General features: G+C 42.4%; 1 protein-coding gene and 1 pseudogene across 2 annotated transcripts in view; both read left to right on the forward strand.

Annotated features, from left to right (window-relative positions):
- LOC126934259 (uncharacterized) overlaps window positions 1–20108 on the forward strand; it is a 1193286-nt pseudogene that overhangs the window by 831798 nt on the left and 341380 nt on the right. The window lies entirely within an intron of this gene.
- Window positions 303–20108, forward strand: part of LHCGR (luteinizing hormone/choriogonadotropin receptor) — a 63149-nt gene continuing 43343 nt past the window's right edge. Inside the window, exons 1-2 of the mRNA XM_050754952.1 lie at window positions 303–499; window positions 18461–18532. Coding sequence (XP_050610909.1) covers window positions 339–499; window positions 18461–18532 — 233 coding nt within the window. The 5' untranslated portion in view covers window positions 303–338. The remainder of the gene's footprint in view (window positions 500–18460; window positions 18533–20108) is intronic.

Consider the following 20108-nt stretch of genomic DNA (forward strand, 5'->3'; position numbering starts at 1 on the left):
GGTTCCGGGAAGTATCACAACTCACTCAACTCAGAACTCCCCACCTCTAATCCAAAACATTTGCCATTAAATCTACCTCCTATAGCTAGGACCATTTGCAGATGGTAGGGGGCAAGACAGGGGAAAGTAGCAGGAAGGAGGTGATGGGGTCACCGGGCACTGTCGCAGGTCAAGGCAGAGCAGACTCAGCGGGGCGCGCGGTAAGAGGCGGAGGGCAGGGGCGGGCCGGCAGGGAAGGGTGTGTGGAAGGGCAGGCCAAGGGGCGGGGAGAGGGGTGCGGGCCGCACTCAGAGGCCGTCCAAGACACTGGCAAGCCGCAGAAGCCCAGTTCGCCGGCCATGAAGCAGCGGTTCTCGGCGCTGCAGCTGCTGAAGCTGCTGCTGCTGCTGCAGCCGTTGCTGCCACGAGCGCTGCGCGAGGCGCGCTGCCCTGAGCCCTGCAACTGCGCGCCCGACGGCGCCCTGCGCTGTCCCGGCCCGACGGCCGGTCTCACTCGACTGTGAGTACACAGCGCTCCCGTCGGGCCCCCTCGATACAGGACCCTCAATCGCCTATGCCATCTTCCCTCCCTACTCCTTTGGCCCTCTTTCCCTGGAAGCTTGGAGAAAGATGCTGTGCCCTCTCCAATTTCCCCGCTTTAGGGTGATGAGAACCCAAAGCTTGGTGGTTGTTTTTGCCACCCCATGCCCCTGAGAGCCCAGCCCCGCTCTTTCCCCCTGGTTGGGGCTGCGGCTGGGGGAGTAGAACTATTCCGGAGCCTCAGGAGAAGGCCTGCTCTCTGCTGCTGCTTGAAGGGAATATGGGTGTGACGCTCCTCAACTCCTCTAGCAGGGGTCTCTGCCAGAGAAATCTTACAGGCGTTTGAGCCTTGGGCCAGCCACGTCAGGGAAGGTGAATGTGGGCTCTGGCACCCTGTGGTCCTCTAGGAATGGAGTGCTCAGGCCCTACAACCAAGGGTGACCTCATCTGTCAACTGACTGCTGGCGGTCACACGGGCATCTTAGTGAGCATACAAGCCGCTGCTCCGCCGTGCCCAGATGTGCTTGAACTTCAGTCTCGTGGTCTAATGGACCAAAGGCCCTGTGCCCTGCCGCTGGCACCCGCGCACCCCCTCCACGCTCACAGGCCTGATTGAAGGATTGTATACATCAGCAAGCAGGCGGAAGCTGTTGTTTCCAGAGTGATGGGGTAAACAGGAGAAGGAGGACCTTTAGCACTACTAGTCTATCAGGGTGTCATCAGGTCTCCTTTCTCCCATTTAGAAAAAAAGTGCCACATATTTTATAATCCCATTTACATGAAATGTCCACATAACCTGAAAGTAGATTAGTAGTTGCCAGGGCTGGGGAGGCGGATGGGAGGGACAGTGGGTGACTACTAATCAGTGGGTATGGGCTTGTGGGGGGCTGATGAAAATTTTGTAAAATTAGATTGTAGTGACAGTTGCAAGTGCACATATTAAAAAACACTGCATTGTCCACTTTAAATTCTATAGTATAGGATTTACATCTCAATCCAGCTGTGAAAAGAGAAAAGGAAAAAAGAAAGGAAAAAAAGACAAAAGACAAGAGTATCTAAAAGGCTGGTAGCGGTCTTGATCATGTTCTAACAATTAGAGATGATGGAATTCTGTGCTGGGGAAGGAAGGAGACCACCCCCTCTGCCATTTCCTCTGAGGCCCCAAGAGTCTGTCAGGGACCCGTTTCATAGAGGAGACTCACCCTCCCTGCCAAGCCAGGCTTCTTCCTTTGGAAAAGTTAAAGGCCTTCTGGCAATAATTGAGGTTGAGACATACAGTTTAAGGGTTGAGGGGTTTATATTAATTAGTTTCCATTAATTATCTTGTCAGCTCCATTCCCTGAAGGAATGGACCATGCTGATAGAATTTATTTCAATCAATCCACAAATCCATGGAATAGGCCTTCCAAGTTCCAGCCCTGGTCCATCCCCGACAAGCCTGCCGTGTTGCTCTGAAGAATGACTGTACTATGAATAGACTTTCTCACTTGCCTGCTACTTATTATACAGATTAGAAGAAACTGAGATCCAAAGAGATGGAATAACTTGCTCAAGGTCCCACAACTATTGAGTAGCAATTCAGGACTTTATCTATTAATTATCTTCTTAAATTTGCTCGTCTTTGTAAAAAAAACTACTGCTTTCTTAATAAAACACACACAGACACACACACACACACACACACACACACACACACACACACTCAATTTCTTAGTACTGAGCAAAGAACTCCCACTGGGGGCATGAATGGGTGGGCCAAGTCCCAGTTCCTTTTCATTTTGGCTTTTCAGTGAGATCTCTCAAGGGCTCCTGCTGCCACGTGCTGTTCTCAGGAAGGGACCCCCTTCCCAGGAAAAGGCTGAAGTTAATTTTTTTAAAAATCCCACTTTCTCCTGCTGCCTTTCAGCAGGGTTTCAAGAATCCCAGAACCCCTCAAAAATATTTGATAGGGCTGACTAGGTTTGGGGGTAGAGACCCTGAGCATCCACCACCAGGAACATCCTCTGCCAGTCATTTAGCCTCCTTAGCCAAGCGTGGTGACCCTCACAAGGTTGCATTTCCTGAGCACCAGATGGTTGAGAGATGCCCTCCTCTTTCAAGAGATGCCCTTGTCACTCTGTGGAGGTTGAGCCTATGCAGGCTGAAACAGGATAACTTTTGGCACAACATAGTGACACCAACATCCATATGACAAAAGAGGTGCACGTTAAGCAAAGGGAGGGTTGTTACTTTAAGGCAATATTTCTCAAAGTATGGTCCTAGCCCAACAGTATGAACATCACCTGGGAAATGTTAGACTGCATATTCTCAGGCCCCAGCCCCAACCTACTGAATCAGAAACTCCAGGGGTGGGTCCAGCAGGCTACATGTTAAAAAGCTCCTCAGGTGATTCTGATGCATACTAAAGTTTGAGAACCAAGGCACAGCTCTCCAGGGAGGTATCACCTTAGAGACAAAAAAGTATATTTTAAATGTCTTTGTGCCATATACTTCCCTTCCCCACCCCCCCAAAACATGCATAACACCTATTTATTGCAAAAAGGCATAAAACTAAAATCCTAAACCCAGAGGCAGATGGAAAATAAGCAGAATTGAAGAAAGTTTTTTATTTTTCCTCAAAGCGGACTGCAGGAAGGAATCCATGGAGGACAGACTGAAGATACAGGGAACGAGGGAGGAATGTTAATTGTTAGAGTCAGATCTCAGTGGGGGTAGGAGGAGAGCATCAGTCTAACAACAGAGGGGAAAGATTAATCTTAGAAAGAATAAGGATAGTTTTGAGTCCTGAGGGAAGAAGACCGTGGGTAAAGGAATAACTCAATATTAAAACAAAGGACAGGAAAAGTGGACAGGTTCATACTGAAATCCTCTTTTCTTGATGATGAATGCATGAAATGATAAACAGTAATTATGAGACAGAAAACTGCTATTGGCAAGTTATCAGTTCATAAAAAAAAGAAAGCTTAAATTATGAGGTAAGTCTTCCAGGAGGAGAGGATGTGGTCTTGCACTACATTATAATAGACTTTGCCTCTGCAGAGAGAAGGGGAGCACTCCAAGTTCTCAGGGTTGGAGGAGGCAAGTACCGCAGAGCACCTTAGGATTCAGCATCAGTCCCTCAATAGATGTTAGTTTATGCTTTAGTCATTTGGGGTCCTAGTAACCTTACCTTCTAAGACCTCCATCCGAAGTTCACTATTTGGTTTAAGAAGAAGAATAAAAACAAGGTACATGGATTATAGCTGCTTATCACTGGCAAGCCCACTGCTTACAAATTTTGAAAATGGCATCATTCAAATCTTTACTCCCCTTCCATATTTTATGAAAAACATAGGTATTTAAAATCTAAAATGGGATACAAAAAATAACCTCCCACATTTCATTCATTTTAATTGGGGAAAAAAATGAAAGAAAAAATTGATTTAAAAAATTTCCTTTCCTTTCATATTAGTTCTAGGCAACTGGAAAGAGGAGAAGAAAAAAATCTCACCTTGCCCATGGTTATATAAAGATCTTTGTCTCTATGACAACAGAAAGGTTGATCTGCTTGATATGGAAACAGCTTCTGAAAAATATGTTAGTAAGAAAATGCTAATAATAATTATGGCAATTTCTTTTTTGCATGTTGTACCTACTGAACAGAAATTAAATTTTTAGACTTTGATATAAGACATAATCCAGAGGCCTTGGCAAGACATTGGCTTGGTACAAAAGTAATTGCCATTTCTTTCAATGGCAAAAACCGTGATTACTTTTGCACCAACCTAATACAACGTTCATATCAATCCAGCGTTACTGTTTCCTGACACCTTTCTTGAGTGTCTTCCTCTTCCTCCCACTTGCAGTGTAAATCAGGGTCCAAAACAGTGTTCAATGCCTAGAGGGATATACATGTGAAGGGTGTCGTTCCTGTCCTTGAGAAGCCCACAATCTAAGTGGAAACACCGCCCCGCCCCAAGAGATTGGTATAGGTGTAGAGAGAGACAACAAGGCTCTAAGGAATTCACAGAATGAATTAATCACTGTGAACTGAAGGCTCCAAGGGAAGGCTTCATGGGCCAAGTGTTAAGAAGCTGAAGTGTGAAGAAGGAAAGAGGGGTCCTGGTGGAAGAACCACAGGTTAAAGTCGACTAGAGATTCCTTGCTGAGAACCAAGGAACAAGGTTGAATAAATTCTTCCCAGGCTTTGGGGAGGAAATATTTCTCAAGAGAAGACATAAAGTTGGGAGCTTTGATTACTCAGAAGTTGTGCAAAAAGAAAAAAAATTCCCAATCTTGACTAATAAGCTTCCAGTGAAAGTCATTATTTGATGATTTGTGGCAAAGGCATTAAATAAAAACCATGATTAGGAGTCACTTCCCCATGAAGCCTTCCCTGATGCCCACTGCCCCACCCCCACTCCACCTCCAGCTTCCCCATCCACATACTCACTTCAATATCCTAGGCTTACATACATTTTTGTACATATCCCACCAAAATGCAACCATTTGTTCAGCATGTGCCTCTTCTGTCAGATCAGGTTTCCAAATCTTAGCAATATTGACAATTGGGGCCAGATAATTCTTTGTTATGGGAGCTGTTTTGTACCTTGTAGAACATTTTCCAGCATCCCTGGCCAGAAGCACTGCCCTCCCAAATTGTGACAACCAAAAGTATCTCTAGACATTTGCCAAATGACCCCTGGAGGGGGCAGGAGGCAATTACTCCCCACTCCTTGGTTTTGAATCATCATGCTAGAGTAAGAACCACCTGAAGAAGTGTCATTCAACGCAGGGTTCCCAGAATTTTACATGTAGTATAATTAAAGTGTTTACTGAGTTTCATGATTAAACTGAGATAGCTGAATAGGAACAATTAACTTGTGCAAAAAAGAAGCATGTCTACATTAGCTAGCATGTATTGCATCTAAATGTTATTTTTTAAATCTCCATTTTAGAAAATGGGGAAGTGAGAAAATGCTATAGGTTCTGAAGGGAGTTATTTGTGTTATCTCAGCATCCGGTCCTATAATAGAATTTGTAGGCTTCCAGTCTATCGTTTGAATGGGAAATAGCAGACATACCAACTTCAGGGAAGCAAGACCTGAAGCTTACCTATATTAGTATATTCCATCTAGATTGTTTCCATTTTATTTTTTTAGACTCACTCAGTAGGGAAGAATCAATCCCCAGCCCCAAGATTCCTTAATAAAAACAAACTGAAAAACAAAAACCACCAAGGCAGCCTGAATTGAGACAGATGGGCTCCTGTTGTAGGACACAAGGTAGCAGCCCCCAGGAAAGAATCCACAGACAGAAAGAAGACTACCACACTCTTGCAAGTAAGACAGCTTGGCCCTACCCTCAGCTTTCCTAAATCTGGGCCAGCCAAAAACTCTCAGAATTAAGAAAGTTTATGTCCTACCTCCCTAGCCTACCCCCACCACCACCACAACCACCCCTAAAGAAACAAAGGCCCAAGGTTGAGGTTAATCTTGAACCTTAGTTCTGACTCAGCTCTCCCAGCCATGCCTTCAAGGCAACTCTTAAACCTGACCTTGCTGATACACAGACTCCTCGGGAGAAGCTCAGGAAGGACTAGATTTTATTTGTTTAAAAACCACCCTGTTGGGGAAAGTGAATGATAGCCACTAGCAAGACTAAAAAACAAGCAACAGAGTTCCCAAAATCTCAACGCAAGTGTAGAGCCAAAAGGTTCACACACAGATCCCTTTGGCATTGGACCCAGCTTCCTCCTTGGAGAGCAACAATTCCTTGTGATTTTTCTTCATTTTTTTGTATTTCAAAAGCAGTAAATCAGATTAATTCAGGGCTCCAGTTCTGCTCTTTTGCCCACCTCTATCTTCCTCCTAAGCCCCTCAGTTGGCTTCTTTTCATGTCTTGAAATGAGGCAACAAAGGTCTCTTTCCAAAATATAATCTCCCAGAGTGGCTGCACCAAATGGTGTCTTGGCCATGTGTAACTCTGATCTTACACTTGAGGTTTTAAAGCCAGTTGAGTCACAGTGGTGAAGAGAAGCCCTGCTGCTCACTTCCACAGCCGAGAGGGCTGGCTCCATGGGAGCATATGTGCTTTGTTCCGGCAGCTCCCCTTAGCTGCAGAAAAATCATACTTAATGCAGATTTTAGCAAATTCCCACCCAGCTTTTTTTCTTATGAAGGGAATTAAAATAATCCCTCCCACCAGGCAGGTGGGCTTTCTGACTTGGTGGGCAGCTTCTAGCTGCTTCTCCACAGGGTCCTCATTTACTCCTAGCTTCTGCCTCACTGGGAGATGACACCACCTCCTGGCAAACCACTCACAGCTGCTCTCTATGTGGCCCTGAACCTCAGCTCCTTAATGCCGCCTCAGCCACATTCAGAAAAGTACAATTTATAAATAAAACTCAACTTTCAGAATGAAGATTTAATCCCTTGCTGCTGTTACATTTGTCCTTGACTCTGATGTAATGAGGTTACACTACTCCTGGGTTCCTAATTGCACCTCATGAGTAGCAGCAGACAGCATTTCTGAGCCCACTGAGGTGGGGATGCTCTGGTGTGACAGGGTGGGGTCCAATGCAGTCCCTGAATTATTCAAACTGATCAACAGGACAGACTGGGCAGAACTGGGTTCTAACACCAGGTCTCCTTTCCCTAATTTGCACTGTAGGTGTTGGCTCAATGATAAAATCTCTTTGCTGTCTGTAAAAGGGACGCGAAGATTCCTGTCCCCCAGTGGGGCCAGATATAGTGAAGATAAATGAGACCAAAAAAAGCCAAAAGTATGGAAATAAAGTTTTCACATAGTTACAAGATATTATTGTAATAATCTGATAATGCAGAGAAGACTAAAAAACCCACAGCCCATATGTGAGGTTGAACAGTAAATATCTATCATCCAAGGGGCAAGCCTGATGGAACAGTTTTGTTCCTGGGAGGTGTTAATTAGAGAAAATGACCCACTAGGTCTTCTCAACCTGGAAAGTGAATACATTAGAATCCCAAAATAGCAGAGCTTATTATTGCCTTGAGTCTAATTTCTGGCCTTTTCAGCCCAGACTGAGCTGCTTCTGACACATACCTCCTAATACCTGATTATAGGCTGTTTTTGGTCGTGTCTGCCCAGCTAGAGCATCCAAACCCATTCTGGATCTTTTCCTCCCCTCTTTCCCCATCCCTAAGCCTCAGACTGGACACACAGAAAGCCTTCAGATGAGACTTGTTGGCCACTCCGGAACTACGTACTGAAATGTATAAGATAGCATGCAGGATCCAAAGACACCATCTCTGCCCTCCAGGAGCTTATAGTCTTCCAGATGTAGAAGAGGTATCTTCTTCTCAAATGACTACAGGGAAATGGAGAACGTGATAAATGCTAGATAAAGGTTATAAACAAGATAGGCGTTCAGAGCAGGGAATCATCTCTTCTAGCCAGAGTAACAAAGAGGCCTCAGAGGAAGTGTCATTTGAACTGTGTAGTGCTCTAAGGCTCATTCTCTATAGGGGCAGCTGGGCTAACATGGTTATCCCATAAGCTCAGTTCTGGCCAGCTTAGAGAGGCCACTGAGGAATCACTATTCAAAGCCTTTGGTCCTCTCACTGAGCACCAGCATATGCCCTGTGTTATGGGCTGTCCAGAGAATAGTGGATTACTTCACCCTGGAAAACTTGAGTGGGGCTCTGGGTAAGTCTTTTTTCATTTGCAAGCACCAGATATCAATTCTGACCATTTTAATCATAAGAGATTAACTTAATAGAAGGATAAGGAGTTAGAAGTATGCTGTGAAGATGTAAGGATAATATCTGGCATCTTAGCAAAAGAAGCTCAGGGAGCTTCTCCCTAGATTTACAAGGAGTCAGTTCCAAAAACGACTCCTCTCTGTCCCTCTATTATAAATTTCAAATTCCCAAAAGGAGAATCTGACTGACCCAGACACATTCAGCATAGAATCAATCTGCTCAGCCAGCAAGATTCTTCCACCATAATGCGACCAGCTCCGAGGCACTTCCAGAGAAGGGGGCATTTTTGATACAGGCAACCTCATAATGGTGGCTACCAGAGGGGATGAGCTAGTAAAAAGTGAAGGCACACATGCCAGTAATTTCAGGCACTTCAAACCCATTCTAGGCACAGTAGCTCACGCCTGTAATCCCAACTCTTCGGGAGGCTGAGGCAGGTGGACCACTTGAGGTCAGGAGTTTGAGACCAGCCTGGCCAACATGGTGAAACGTTGTCTGTACTAAAAAATACCAAAACATTAGCCCGCCGTGGTGGCTCATGCCTGTAGTCCCAGCTACTTGAGAGGCTGAGGCAGGAGAATCCCTTGAACTGGGAGGCAGAGGTTGCAGTGAGCCGTGATTGCACCACTGTACTCCAGCCTCAGCAACAGAGCGAGACTCTGCCTCATAAAAAGAAAGAAAAATAAGAAAAAATAATAATAAATAAAAGTACGTAGTATATCAGTTTCAACCAGCTTTTACACATTTACTTAAAAAAAAAAGTTTTTAAGTGTTGAGAAAGAGAAGCTTTTAATGAAAGAGCTTCCTGAAGCATATCTGCAATGTCACTGCCTTGACAACATAATATTCTCTGCTTCTGAAAAATATTTTCAAGAAATTATTACAGGTGATGCAGACATTCCCCAGGGAGAATCCAACATGTAGTTTTATTTACCAGAGTTATTCTTGTCATGTTATATTATTGCTAGACAAATTCTAGTTTAAGGAGATAGAGATTAGGTTATTTTGCTTTGTTTCTTTAGAAAACTTTAAATGGGTTTTGAGTAAGGGCTTAGATATACTTACCATTTTCCTCTAAGGCTTTATATTTTTAATTTACTTGTTGTACAAATGACTTGAAAAATCCATTATCCAGGAATCTTCTTAACATCTTGGTTTACATGATAAGACATAAACTCCTCACACCTTCTTGGGTGCTCTGGAATGGCTATCTTAGAGGAGAGTCACTCAAATTGCATTCTCCAATGGGAAAGTTTCAACTGACTGAACGTTAAAACAATCAATGCTCAAATGCAAAATCTGCAGAGTGGCTCTCTAGAGTTGAAATATTTATTGGAAGGTTGTTCTTTATCACATCTTAAAAAGGCTATCAGACGAGGCCTAAAAGAGATATCTGAGCCCAAAAGAAAGGTACCAATTGAGAATATTTATTCTCCCTCTCAGTTGTCCTAATCAGAGGAAAGTCAAGATTTAGGAACAAGCCATAAGCATGCTATAGACTTAAAGGTGACTGACCCATGACAAACAGAAGAATCAATTCCAAAATCTGGAACCTACCCACCCCTACCCCCTGCCAAGGAAATAGAGATGTCATTAAATATAGCCTAGGTGGCCTAAATCATTCACAGTAAGCAGCTGTGAGTTATTAATAAAAATACTTATTGAGTCCTTACCTTGTACTGCATGCTATATTAGTATCATGTAAACATAGATTTTTTAAATTATACATATTTTAAAGATGTGGAATGAAATTTTGATTTGAACTCAGGCTGGCTCCAGAGTGTGCACTCTTAACTACCACACTATGTGACTTCAAGAAAGAAAGCAAGTGCCACTGGTGATGAAGACCCATTCCATAGAGAATATAGTGCCTGAGATGGACCCTTAATCCAGGGTAGAATTTGACCAGCAGAGAAGGGAGATGTGCCAAACAGTAGGAACTGTGAATGGCATCAGGAAAGTGTGAGTCAAGTTCAGGAAGTACAAATAGTTTGATTTGTCTAGGGAGGTGCTATTCAGTAGAAACATAATGTGAATCACACAAGTAATTTTCAGTTCTCTAGTGCCCACATTTAAAGAGTTTTCAAAATGTGAAATTAACTTTAATAGAACATTTCATTTAGTCTAGTATGTACAAAATATTCTCATTTCAATATGCTATCAATACAAAAATTACTGAGATATTTTATATTCTTTTTTCTTACCAAGTCTTCAAAACCTGGTATTCATTGTATACTTACAGCTCATCTCAATTCAGACTGGCCTATGTTTCAACTGCCCAGTGGCCACATATGGTTAATGGCTGCCATATGAGACAGTTCAAGTCTAGTGTGTTTGTTACATGAGGGCAAGAGTGGGTGATACAACTGGTGAATAAAGATTGAGTCTTGAATGCAAGGCTCATTTGTAGATAGGTTGGCCGAGGGGGAGGCACAGAAGCTGTTTGACATGAGAATGACATAGTAGGAGTTGTCAGGAAGAGTAATCTAGATTGGTCAGGGGAAAGCAACGATGGAGTGAGAGGAAACTAATTAGGGGACTCTAGAATAGTCCAGGTGGAGAAAAGAATGGCCAAAAGTAGCAGTGGGTAAGGAATAAAGGGGCTGGAAGCAAGAGAAAATGTGAAAAGTAGAATCTACCAGAGACTGGGTGTTCAATGGGAGAACAGCAGAAATGTTTGCGCATGGCATCTGGTAAATTCTCAAATAATATTGAAGGAAAAAAAACAGTATAGTAATTAAGTGTAGAGGAGGATAGAGGAAGAGAAAAATCATTCTGGTAGGCTCCAAAGCTTCATGGAGAAGCAGGGATTTGAGCTGCATCTTGAAACTGAGCTATGTCCTCAAGAAGCTGATGGCTCTTTTCAGGAGGCTAAGTTTTCAAACAAAAAACAGAGGGTCATGTAGTAGAGTGTATCAACAAACATCCAAATGAACAGTACTGATGTGACTTGATTGTTGGAGGACAACAGCACCAAACCAGGAAGGAAGAAACCAATGCTTTAGTCCAGATCTGCCTCTGAATTGCCATGTGGTTTCAAAAAAGTCATTTCCCTTTTCCTAAGTTAAGATTGTTTCTCTGTAAAGTGAAGGGTTGGACCAAATGACTTGTAAGCAGCCCTTTCACTCTGACTCCTTTAGCCTAATACAATAACTGCAGGGAGCAGTCAACAATAATCAAAACCATCTGGATGTATTTTTAAAGCCTGTTCCAAAGTTTTCTGGTGTAAAGCTTAACATACTGGATGTTCAACTATACTGACTTCATATTTCAGTTAACATTGAAGCCTCAGCTCCCTCTAGGTAAATGCTGAAGACAACAGGCCAAAAGTGAAGACATTCCCTGTAATGAAGCCACCAAATAGACTGATGCCTTTGAAAGCTCAGAGATTTAAAATCATTTGAAAAGAGGAAAGCTATTTTTATTTTATTCTAAGATGAAAGCAAGTTTATTACAATTGTGAGCAGCTTTGAAAAGAACACAGAACTTCTTAAGACACTGTTAAGTGTAGAGCAAGATCTTAATAAATACAAAAACACCAAATTCTTTTGAATTTAAATAATTAAATAAACTTCCTCCCATTTCAACAAGTTCATTAGGCAAAAAAGCTTTAACTGTCTCTGATTTCTCTCTTTTTTCCCTTCATCTGATTTTTGTAGTGTTTTAGAATTCAGCATGTAGCTCTAGCAATAAACTCATTATCTGTGGAAAAATGAATTGATGTTTGTAGCTTTCTTAAATCAATAATATAGTTGGCATTTTTAAAAACAATTAGAAGGTAGTGAATAAAAACATTTCACTTCTGCCATGTGTTGGGCAGAAGGAAAAGTAAAAGCTCTGGCAAGTGACCAAAAGACCCTATACAGTCTTTGGGGACTCCAGATTGGTGCTGTATTTCTTCCCTGGCTCTTCTCTCCCTTTGCGCCTCCTCAGCTTGAGGGCCTCAGAAGGCCGCCCTGCCCTGGGAAACATCTTGTACTCAAGCTCTGAAAAACCAAGGGGAGGTGAGAAACCTACAGTTATAATTTGCTTTATGCAGTACCTGTCCCTAAAAAGAGAGAGTGTGTCAATTGAACTCTATTTTCCAATCACCCAGGGAGTTCGCTATTTAAAGTAACCCTGCAGTAAATCCTTCTATAGAATAAAGAAATCTTTGATAGTGCATATGTCTCCCAATTGATAGGTCTTTATAAGCAAGGATTTCCAGATTTTTTTAATTTTTAATACATATAACATACAAAACAAATCTTCTGTTTTCTTAAAGGGGGACACTAGAGCCCTCCTGATTGAAGCTCTCCAGGTAACATTACTTTGAGGATTAGTTAACAAAAATTAAACTCGACAAATTGGCTCCTTCCAAGGCCATCTGTGTTATTAAACTCAAAAGAAAAAAGAAGAGGGGCCCAAGCCCCAATCCTGGGTACCCAGGAGACATTAGAAACCACTAAGGAGGACATGATAAGGTGGCATTATCTTCTTTAAGGTAACTAGATTTATCTGGATGCTGTAAATTTTCCTGTCACTGGACTCTGACACAGCTGCACTGAGTGCTTGGCAATTGGATTTGACTGGGAAGGGGATCAAGTCAGGGCCTAGGTAAGAATTGACAGGAAGAAGCTCTAAAGATAGGATGGTCCTTCTGAGTAGTCCCACCTGGAGGCAAGGGGGCTGGGCCTTTATTCTATACATTGTCCAGTCATTAGATAAGGGCTGCCCAAAAGAGAAGACATAATCCTGGGTAAGGTAGCAATCTTGGTCAGTGTATTGGTCCATTCTCACACTGCTATAAAGAAATACCCAAGACTGGGTAATTTAAAAAGAAAACAGGTCACTTGGACTCGGGAAGGCGAACATCACACACCGGGGCCTATTATGGGGAGGGGGGAGGGGGGAGGAATGGCACTGGGAGTTATACCTGATGTAAATGACGAGTTGATGGGTGCTGATGAGTTGATGGGTGCAGCACACCAACATGGCACAAGTATACATATGTAATAAACCTGCACATTGTGCACATGTACCCTAGAACTTAAAAGTGTAATAATAAAATAAATAAATAATAAAATAAAAAGAAAACAGGTTTCGTTGGCTCACAGTTCTGCAGGCTGTACAGGGAGCATGGCTAGGGAAGCCTCAGGAAACTTACGATCATGGCAGAAGGCAAAGGGGAAGCAAGCACATTTTCACGTAGCCAGAGCAGGAGGAAGAGAAAGAGGAGAGGTGCTACACACTTTTAAACAACCAGATCTCATGATAACTCACTCACTATCATAAGAGCAGCAGCAAAGGGGAAATCTGCCCCATGATCCAATTGCCTCCCACCAGGCCCCACCTCCAACGTTGGGAATTACAATTTGACACGAGATTTAGGTGGACACAGACACAAACCACATCAGTCTGTGAGCATAATTCTAGGACAGCAACTCAGCTGAGAGTTTCAGCCACCCACTCTTTCCTAGCAGTTGGTGAAATTGGTGCCTCCGTACTAAAGAGTGATTTGGGTAGCCCACCACAGTATCCACTACAGAAAGTAACCCAACTCTACTGGGTAGTCACAACACAGGGTCACCATCTGTGCCAAGGGACCCAGTTTGAAAGTTAGAATGAAGCAGTAAGAGATACTAGCTTGATCCTAACCAGAGAGCAACCAGGAACTGGTTTAGGGCAGCGGTGTCTCCTAAGGGGTAGAGACACAGGGATCAGGATCTGGTGATTGAGAAGAGAAGGCAGGAACTAAGAGAAGCCCTACTCCTAGATGGATTCTGGGGAGACCAAGCAAGCTGCAGGATAAGAAATCAAGACAAAAACAAACACCAGCATAGCATGTGGGGAGGCACTGCAGGTGCACTCCTGCCCTCCGAATATTAATATTATTGGGTCCAGTTTAGACCATGCACAATCCTTGCCAGAGTCATCACCAATCACAAGATCCCAGCACTAGGGTGAATGACTTAATTCCAGCCCTAAGGAGTACAGATTGCTTCGATTTCAACTTTAACCCACAACTAGAAGGGTTGGAGACCTGCAGATGGGATTAATGAGTAGATGGAGGCTCCAAGCTGATGAAGCGAATGCAGCCTTTGTAATCCAATTGAAGCATTTGTTTCAACATCTGTGGCAAAGGCACTCGGGCAAGGTGCCACCTGCGTTGCATCATCAATTTATTTAAAAACAAAAGTTCTAAACTGCAAAAAAGACTGTGAAAATATAATAAATTTAAGTAGCTGCATAGTTCCACGGCCATATTTTTCCACAGCCATCTCACCTTTCAAGAGAGAACTCTCCACCCTGCAAGTTTAACCTCATATTTGCCCAGAAACCCTAATTCTTTACCACCCATCTGAGGTGCATAGTTGTGGTGTGTCACCCTCTTTTGCTGAGACGGAAAGGGCTCTGTCCTTCCTTTATTTTCTTTGCTTTATGCATAGCTTTCATTCCTCTTTTGACCCTGGAGAGCAGAGCCGCTGAACTGTCCTTGCCTTAGGCATTTTTGCCCTCAGTTCTCCTTGGCTTCTGCTCTGTATCAAATGATACTGACTAGACCTTTCCACAATAGTTCACAAAACTACCGGAATACAAGTACGCCTAACTTCAAAAAAAAATGAAGGAAAGGAAAGAAAGGAGAGAAGAAGGGAGAAAGGAAGGAGCAGGAAGAAAGGTAAGCAAGCAGGCAGTCAATACGTCAAAATAAAACTTTCTATTTTCCATTTGTCTCTCTAGTACAGAGGGTTAAGTTGGTCATATTTCTTCATTTAAGTAACATTATCACTAGTCCATTCAAAGTCCCTCTCTGTTTTTAGTTATTTATTTTATCTCCTTCTCCCACTTCTGTTCCTCTCAACTTGCCTTAGATAACAATCCTAGCATATGTTCATGTGCAGGAGGAGGTTAATGTCTAGTGTTTGGTGTACATATATTTTAATTCTGCAAACAGTATATTATATCTCAGTAATTTCTTGTTTCTCTCAGTCCCATGATTTGAAGATCCACCCATGCTACTCTGTGTGCCTTTAGACTCTCACTTCTACATGCTCTCCTATTCAGTTAGGTGTGCACTGTCCAAATTTTATCTACTCCCTCACCTAGTAATGGACACCCAGGTTGCCTCCAATCCCCTGATGCCACAATGCTGTGAAGAAAACGTTTGTAAAAGATTCCTTTAAGTATCAGTTTGAGAATTTTTCTCAATGTATGTATATAGGAGTGGAATTGCAGGGTTATTAAGATCATTGTTCACATTGCTAAAAGTTTCTGGCATCATGGAAAGAATCATAGATGCATCCATTAGAGAGTGGGGCACCTTCAAAGGGAGTACATTCAAACAGTTATTAACAAATCATAAACTTTATTAATAAATTCTGGAGACAGACACTTGAATGTTTAGGAACTGCTACCAATCAACAACGAATCAGAAATGAAGATGTGACATTTCTGAAATAAAAAATATAAGTCAGTAGGGAAAATGGTTTTAGATTCACAGGACCCCCATTGTCTGTGTTGCCTCATGGGAACACATCTGTTGTGAAAAGCACAGTGCACCTGCCTAACCCCACCTCTCTCCCCATTCCCTGGCCCCCAGGACTCTTTCTTGACCCAACCACATCAACAAAGTCACCTGCTGTTCACTCGGTGTCTCTTTTTAGAGGAGGCTCTAGTTTCACTCTCCCCACTGCTGCCCTTCCTGCTCTGCAGCATCAACATCAACTCTGCAAAATTTCAGCTTGCACCAGGGCTGCTTCTGTAGCCACTGGAGACTGCCATTGCATGATCTACAGCTTCTTGCACTTCTGTCTGACCTTTGCTCCTCATCCCTCCTCCCTACATCAATCAAAAGCTCAGGCAACCTCCCTGGTCAAATCTGAACCAAACTGCTCCTCTGGGAGTCACACCATGCCCCCATTTGGAGGAGGAGGCTGCCTGCTGAGAGACTCCAGCTTCTGGGCTCCATGTGCGTGAATAAACAGCTCTGAAGGGTTCTGTTGAAGCTTTTATGTAAACACTCTCCAAAATATGTTCCACACTGCATTATCCCCAGCAATAAAGATGCTGGAATCAGAATTTGGCTGTCAGTTTTATTGATGCTGCAAGGGGTACAGTGGAATACAGCTTTCTCTTCTGGAAAGTTATTGGTTTGGCAGGGCAGAGAGCAATAAAACTGTGTTTTTAATCAGGAAGCCAAGCGAACATGATTCCAGAAGAAATATAGGAAGCAAATATGCCATCAAAAGAAGATTTCTCCCCACACTGTCCCTGTTCTTCTAGGATCCTCTGTTAAATAAGTTTAGGTGTTAAACAATGTCCTTGGTGAGAATGTCTTTGGGAATAGAATCAGAGACCAAAGTTGTATTACTTTCTCTAGGTTATATCATTTCTAAGAGATTATTGAGTGAAAACATTTTTCTGAAATGAAATTTCTGAAATTCCTCTCCATTAGCACCTAGGGAGGTATGGCTGGTAAACTGCTTTGCGGAAGAAATAGAATGTGACATGCTTCCTCTCAGGAGAAGCAAGGTTGCAATGCCTGTCCCTCCACCTTGCTCACCAAGATACTGGATTAAGAATGAGCCGGGCGCGGTGGCTCAAGCCTGTAATCCCAGCACTTTGGGAGGCCGAGACGGGCGGATCACAAGGTCAGGAGATCAAGACCATCCTGGTTAACACGGTGAAACCCCGTCTCTACTAAAAATACAAAAAAATTAGCGGGCGTGGTAGCGGGCGCCTGTAGTCCCAGCTACTCGGGAGGCTGAGGCAGGAGAATGGCGTGAACCCAGGAGGCGGAGCTTGCAGTGAGCCTAGATCGCGCCACTGCACTCCAGCCTGGGTGACAGAGCAAAGACTCCGTCTCAAAAAAAAAAAAAAAAAAAAGAATGACATGCTTTGGCCAGTATTGCACAGGGAAAGGATGTCTGGAGTCATTCTGCCTGGTTGTAACCTTGTTCAGGTTACTTAATCTCTTTGTGACCCAATTTCTTCTGCTATGTAAAGGAAATAATCACCTCACACCATTGTTGGAGTGAGTAAAATAAGGTCACAAATGGGTGTGTATAACTCACACCGCAGCTTAGAACTGTAGCAAGTCCCTTCTGGGACTGTAAGAAATCTGACTTTCATCTGCCCATCATGGAGGTGTTCTTTCTTAGCAGCTTAAAGCAGTCTCTGCTGCATAGACATGTTAAAAACAAGACAGCATCTCTCACCTTTGTTCTCATATTCCTGATACTCACATACTCGCTTCCCACCTGAAATATCCTTGCCCACTCCCTTCCTCTCTGCCAGTCCTTGGGCCAAAACATTGAACCATTGTAGATGCTCAATAAGTGTTGGCTGCATGTTCATCCCTGCCTTGCAGTTGTTTTCTCCTGAGTTATCTTAACCTCCAGTTCCTTTAGCATTCACACATCATCCTATACTGGTTTTGCATTTCTGAGTGTCACTCTTTTCTCAAATCTTAAGTACAGCATAGCTTTTATTTCAATTTCAATAATATTTAGATTGTTCCTGTGGGTATAAGTGAATGCCTGAAGGAAATGATCTCATAGATATTCCCCCCCAAATGACATGAGATGCCCATGTGGGTTAACCATAGGATCAAAGTTGTCTGTTTGGGATAACATTGAAATAGGCTACCTGGGAAAGATAGTAGAGATCAAGATGGGAGCATGTTCTTAATGAATCTCCTGTTCTCCTGCCTGCATAATTTCCAATTGTATTTTCATCATTCATTTCTCCACTCTGCTCAACATAGTTGTTGTCCATTTTCCCAACCAAGTCTATAGGATCACTCTACAACTGTTTAACTATGTATTTGGTACCAAGCCCTGTTCTTTACATGGATTATCCAGATTAATCATCACAATGACCCTGTGAAGCAGGAATTATTAGTGCAATTTTACAGACAAAGAAACTGAGCTGGAGGGCTTAAATAACATGCTTAGAATCACATAGCCAGGTAGTGGGACAGCGAAGATATGAGCCCAGGTGTGTCTGATCTCAACATTCATGATCTTAACCACAAAATTATACACTCTTTGATAAAAACCAAGAATAGTCATGGCACATCTCTTCATTGATTTAAGTCAGAATCCTCAGCCTGAATCCAGTTCTCGGTAACTCGGAAGTCTCTGTCTCTCATACACATATACATACACACTTTATTCATGAACTTAAAAGGCAACCTATCATAAAACTTAAACTCTTGGATTTCCTTTTTTCTTTTCTAGATCACTTGCCTACCTCCCTGTCAAAGTGATCCCATCTCAAGCTTTCAGAGGACTTAATGAGGTCGTAAAAATGTAAGTAAGTTACTGCATATCAAAAGACATTCGTAATTGGAATAATGAATTTTTTCTAAGAGAAAACACATTTGAAAGGGGATAATTTTTCTAGGAAAGAAATTGTGTTTAGGATACTCGCATATTTTTATCTTTGTAATACAAATAATAACCAGAGACCTTTGAAGAAAAGGTATGATATTTAAGAGTCATTAAAATCCAGATAATTAACCTTGCTTCAAAGAACTGAATGCATTTTGTAAGTGATGATATATCTTTTAAGGAGAAAAAAAGAGAGATTCCAATCATAAAAATTCTCCTGCTGCTGCAGCAGCTATTCCCTTGTGTCACATTTTTAGATAACACCCACATAGGAAAAAATTGTGTTGGAAGTTTATTGTGCATCAGAAGATAATCTTTATATCTAAAATATAAGTATATAACAAAAACACAGTATTTATAACTATATTGATGAAAGGTATTTATCAAAAGTGTAAAGTACTCGGATAATGCAATATGATCTCATGTTTGTCAGACATAACTTCGATCATTTGTCCCTGGGTTTCAGCTTCCAGGACCAAAGTTCCCATACTTGGAGAGAGAATGTTCTCAAGGGCCCAGTATTCCAGCATCTTTCTTAATATTAGCCTGAGTCAAAGGACTTCATGGCCACTGAGTTCCCACAGTGCATCTCTAATCTTAACAATCCACTGGACTTTGGAAGCAGATTTGCCTCTCTAAAGAAGATGCTACAGCATTTAAAATAATGCCTCAAAAATTACTGCATATTATAGGAAATTCACTGCCGGTTACAGACTTGTCAGTTTACTTGAGCCTAACCCACGCTCTTCTGCTCTCAAGTTGGAATGTTGAGTTTTGATAACCTTTAATGCATTAAGACCTCCTACTGAGAAAAGCAGCTACAGTTAAATAAGCAAACCAATAGGTGGGAATAAGATGAATCAGCCCAAGAACAATCCATTCTTGTGTTGTTCAGAAAAGACATTAGCTACCTTAGGCTCTGCTTTTCTGTGGGCTAATGCTCTCATCAGTCTGAAGTCTTCAGAGAGCCTTAACCTTAGAAATAAGCAAATGTACAGTTTGTGAATTTGAGACTTTTTTTTTCAGCTGGCAGGAAATGGTAGCTTATGTTGGGATTTTAGGGTAACACTGACATTACCTGCATGCTTGCGAATCATATATGACAAAACTGGTTCCTTTATTTTTGTGTTGTTTTCAAAAAATTCAATTATTCATTACTCCATTCACTTATTCATTCATTCATTTGTACTCTTAACTCTGTGCCAAGCAACATAAAGCCCCCAGGGATTCAGAAGTGAATAGAATATACTCCTTGTCCTCAATTTGCTCACAAGTGAGAAAAACAGTCAAGGAAGTAGATAATTATAATTCAGGACGGATACCACGTGCAGGAGTTGACCACCTTGCAATAGCCTCAGCACGAGATTTTGGGAAACCAAGGGTTAAGAGTTATGAAACAATTCAACCCATATTAAAGCCTCACTAGAGTGACAGAATTGGGACCCAGAGATCCATATCCTAGTCTTGAACCTTAATATAAATACTATTTGACTCT

Source organism: Macaca thibetana, chromosome 13, assembly GCF_024542745.1.
Source record: "Macaca thibetana thibetana isolate TM-01 chromosome 13, ASM2454274v1, whole genome shotgun sequence".
In the NCBI taxonomy this organism is placed as follows: domain Eukaryota; kingdom Metazoa; phylum Chordata; class Mammalia; order Primates; family Cercopithecidae; genus Macaca; species Macaca thibetana.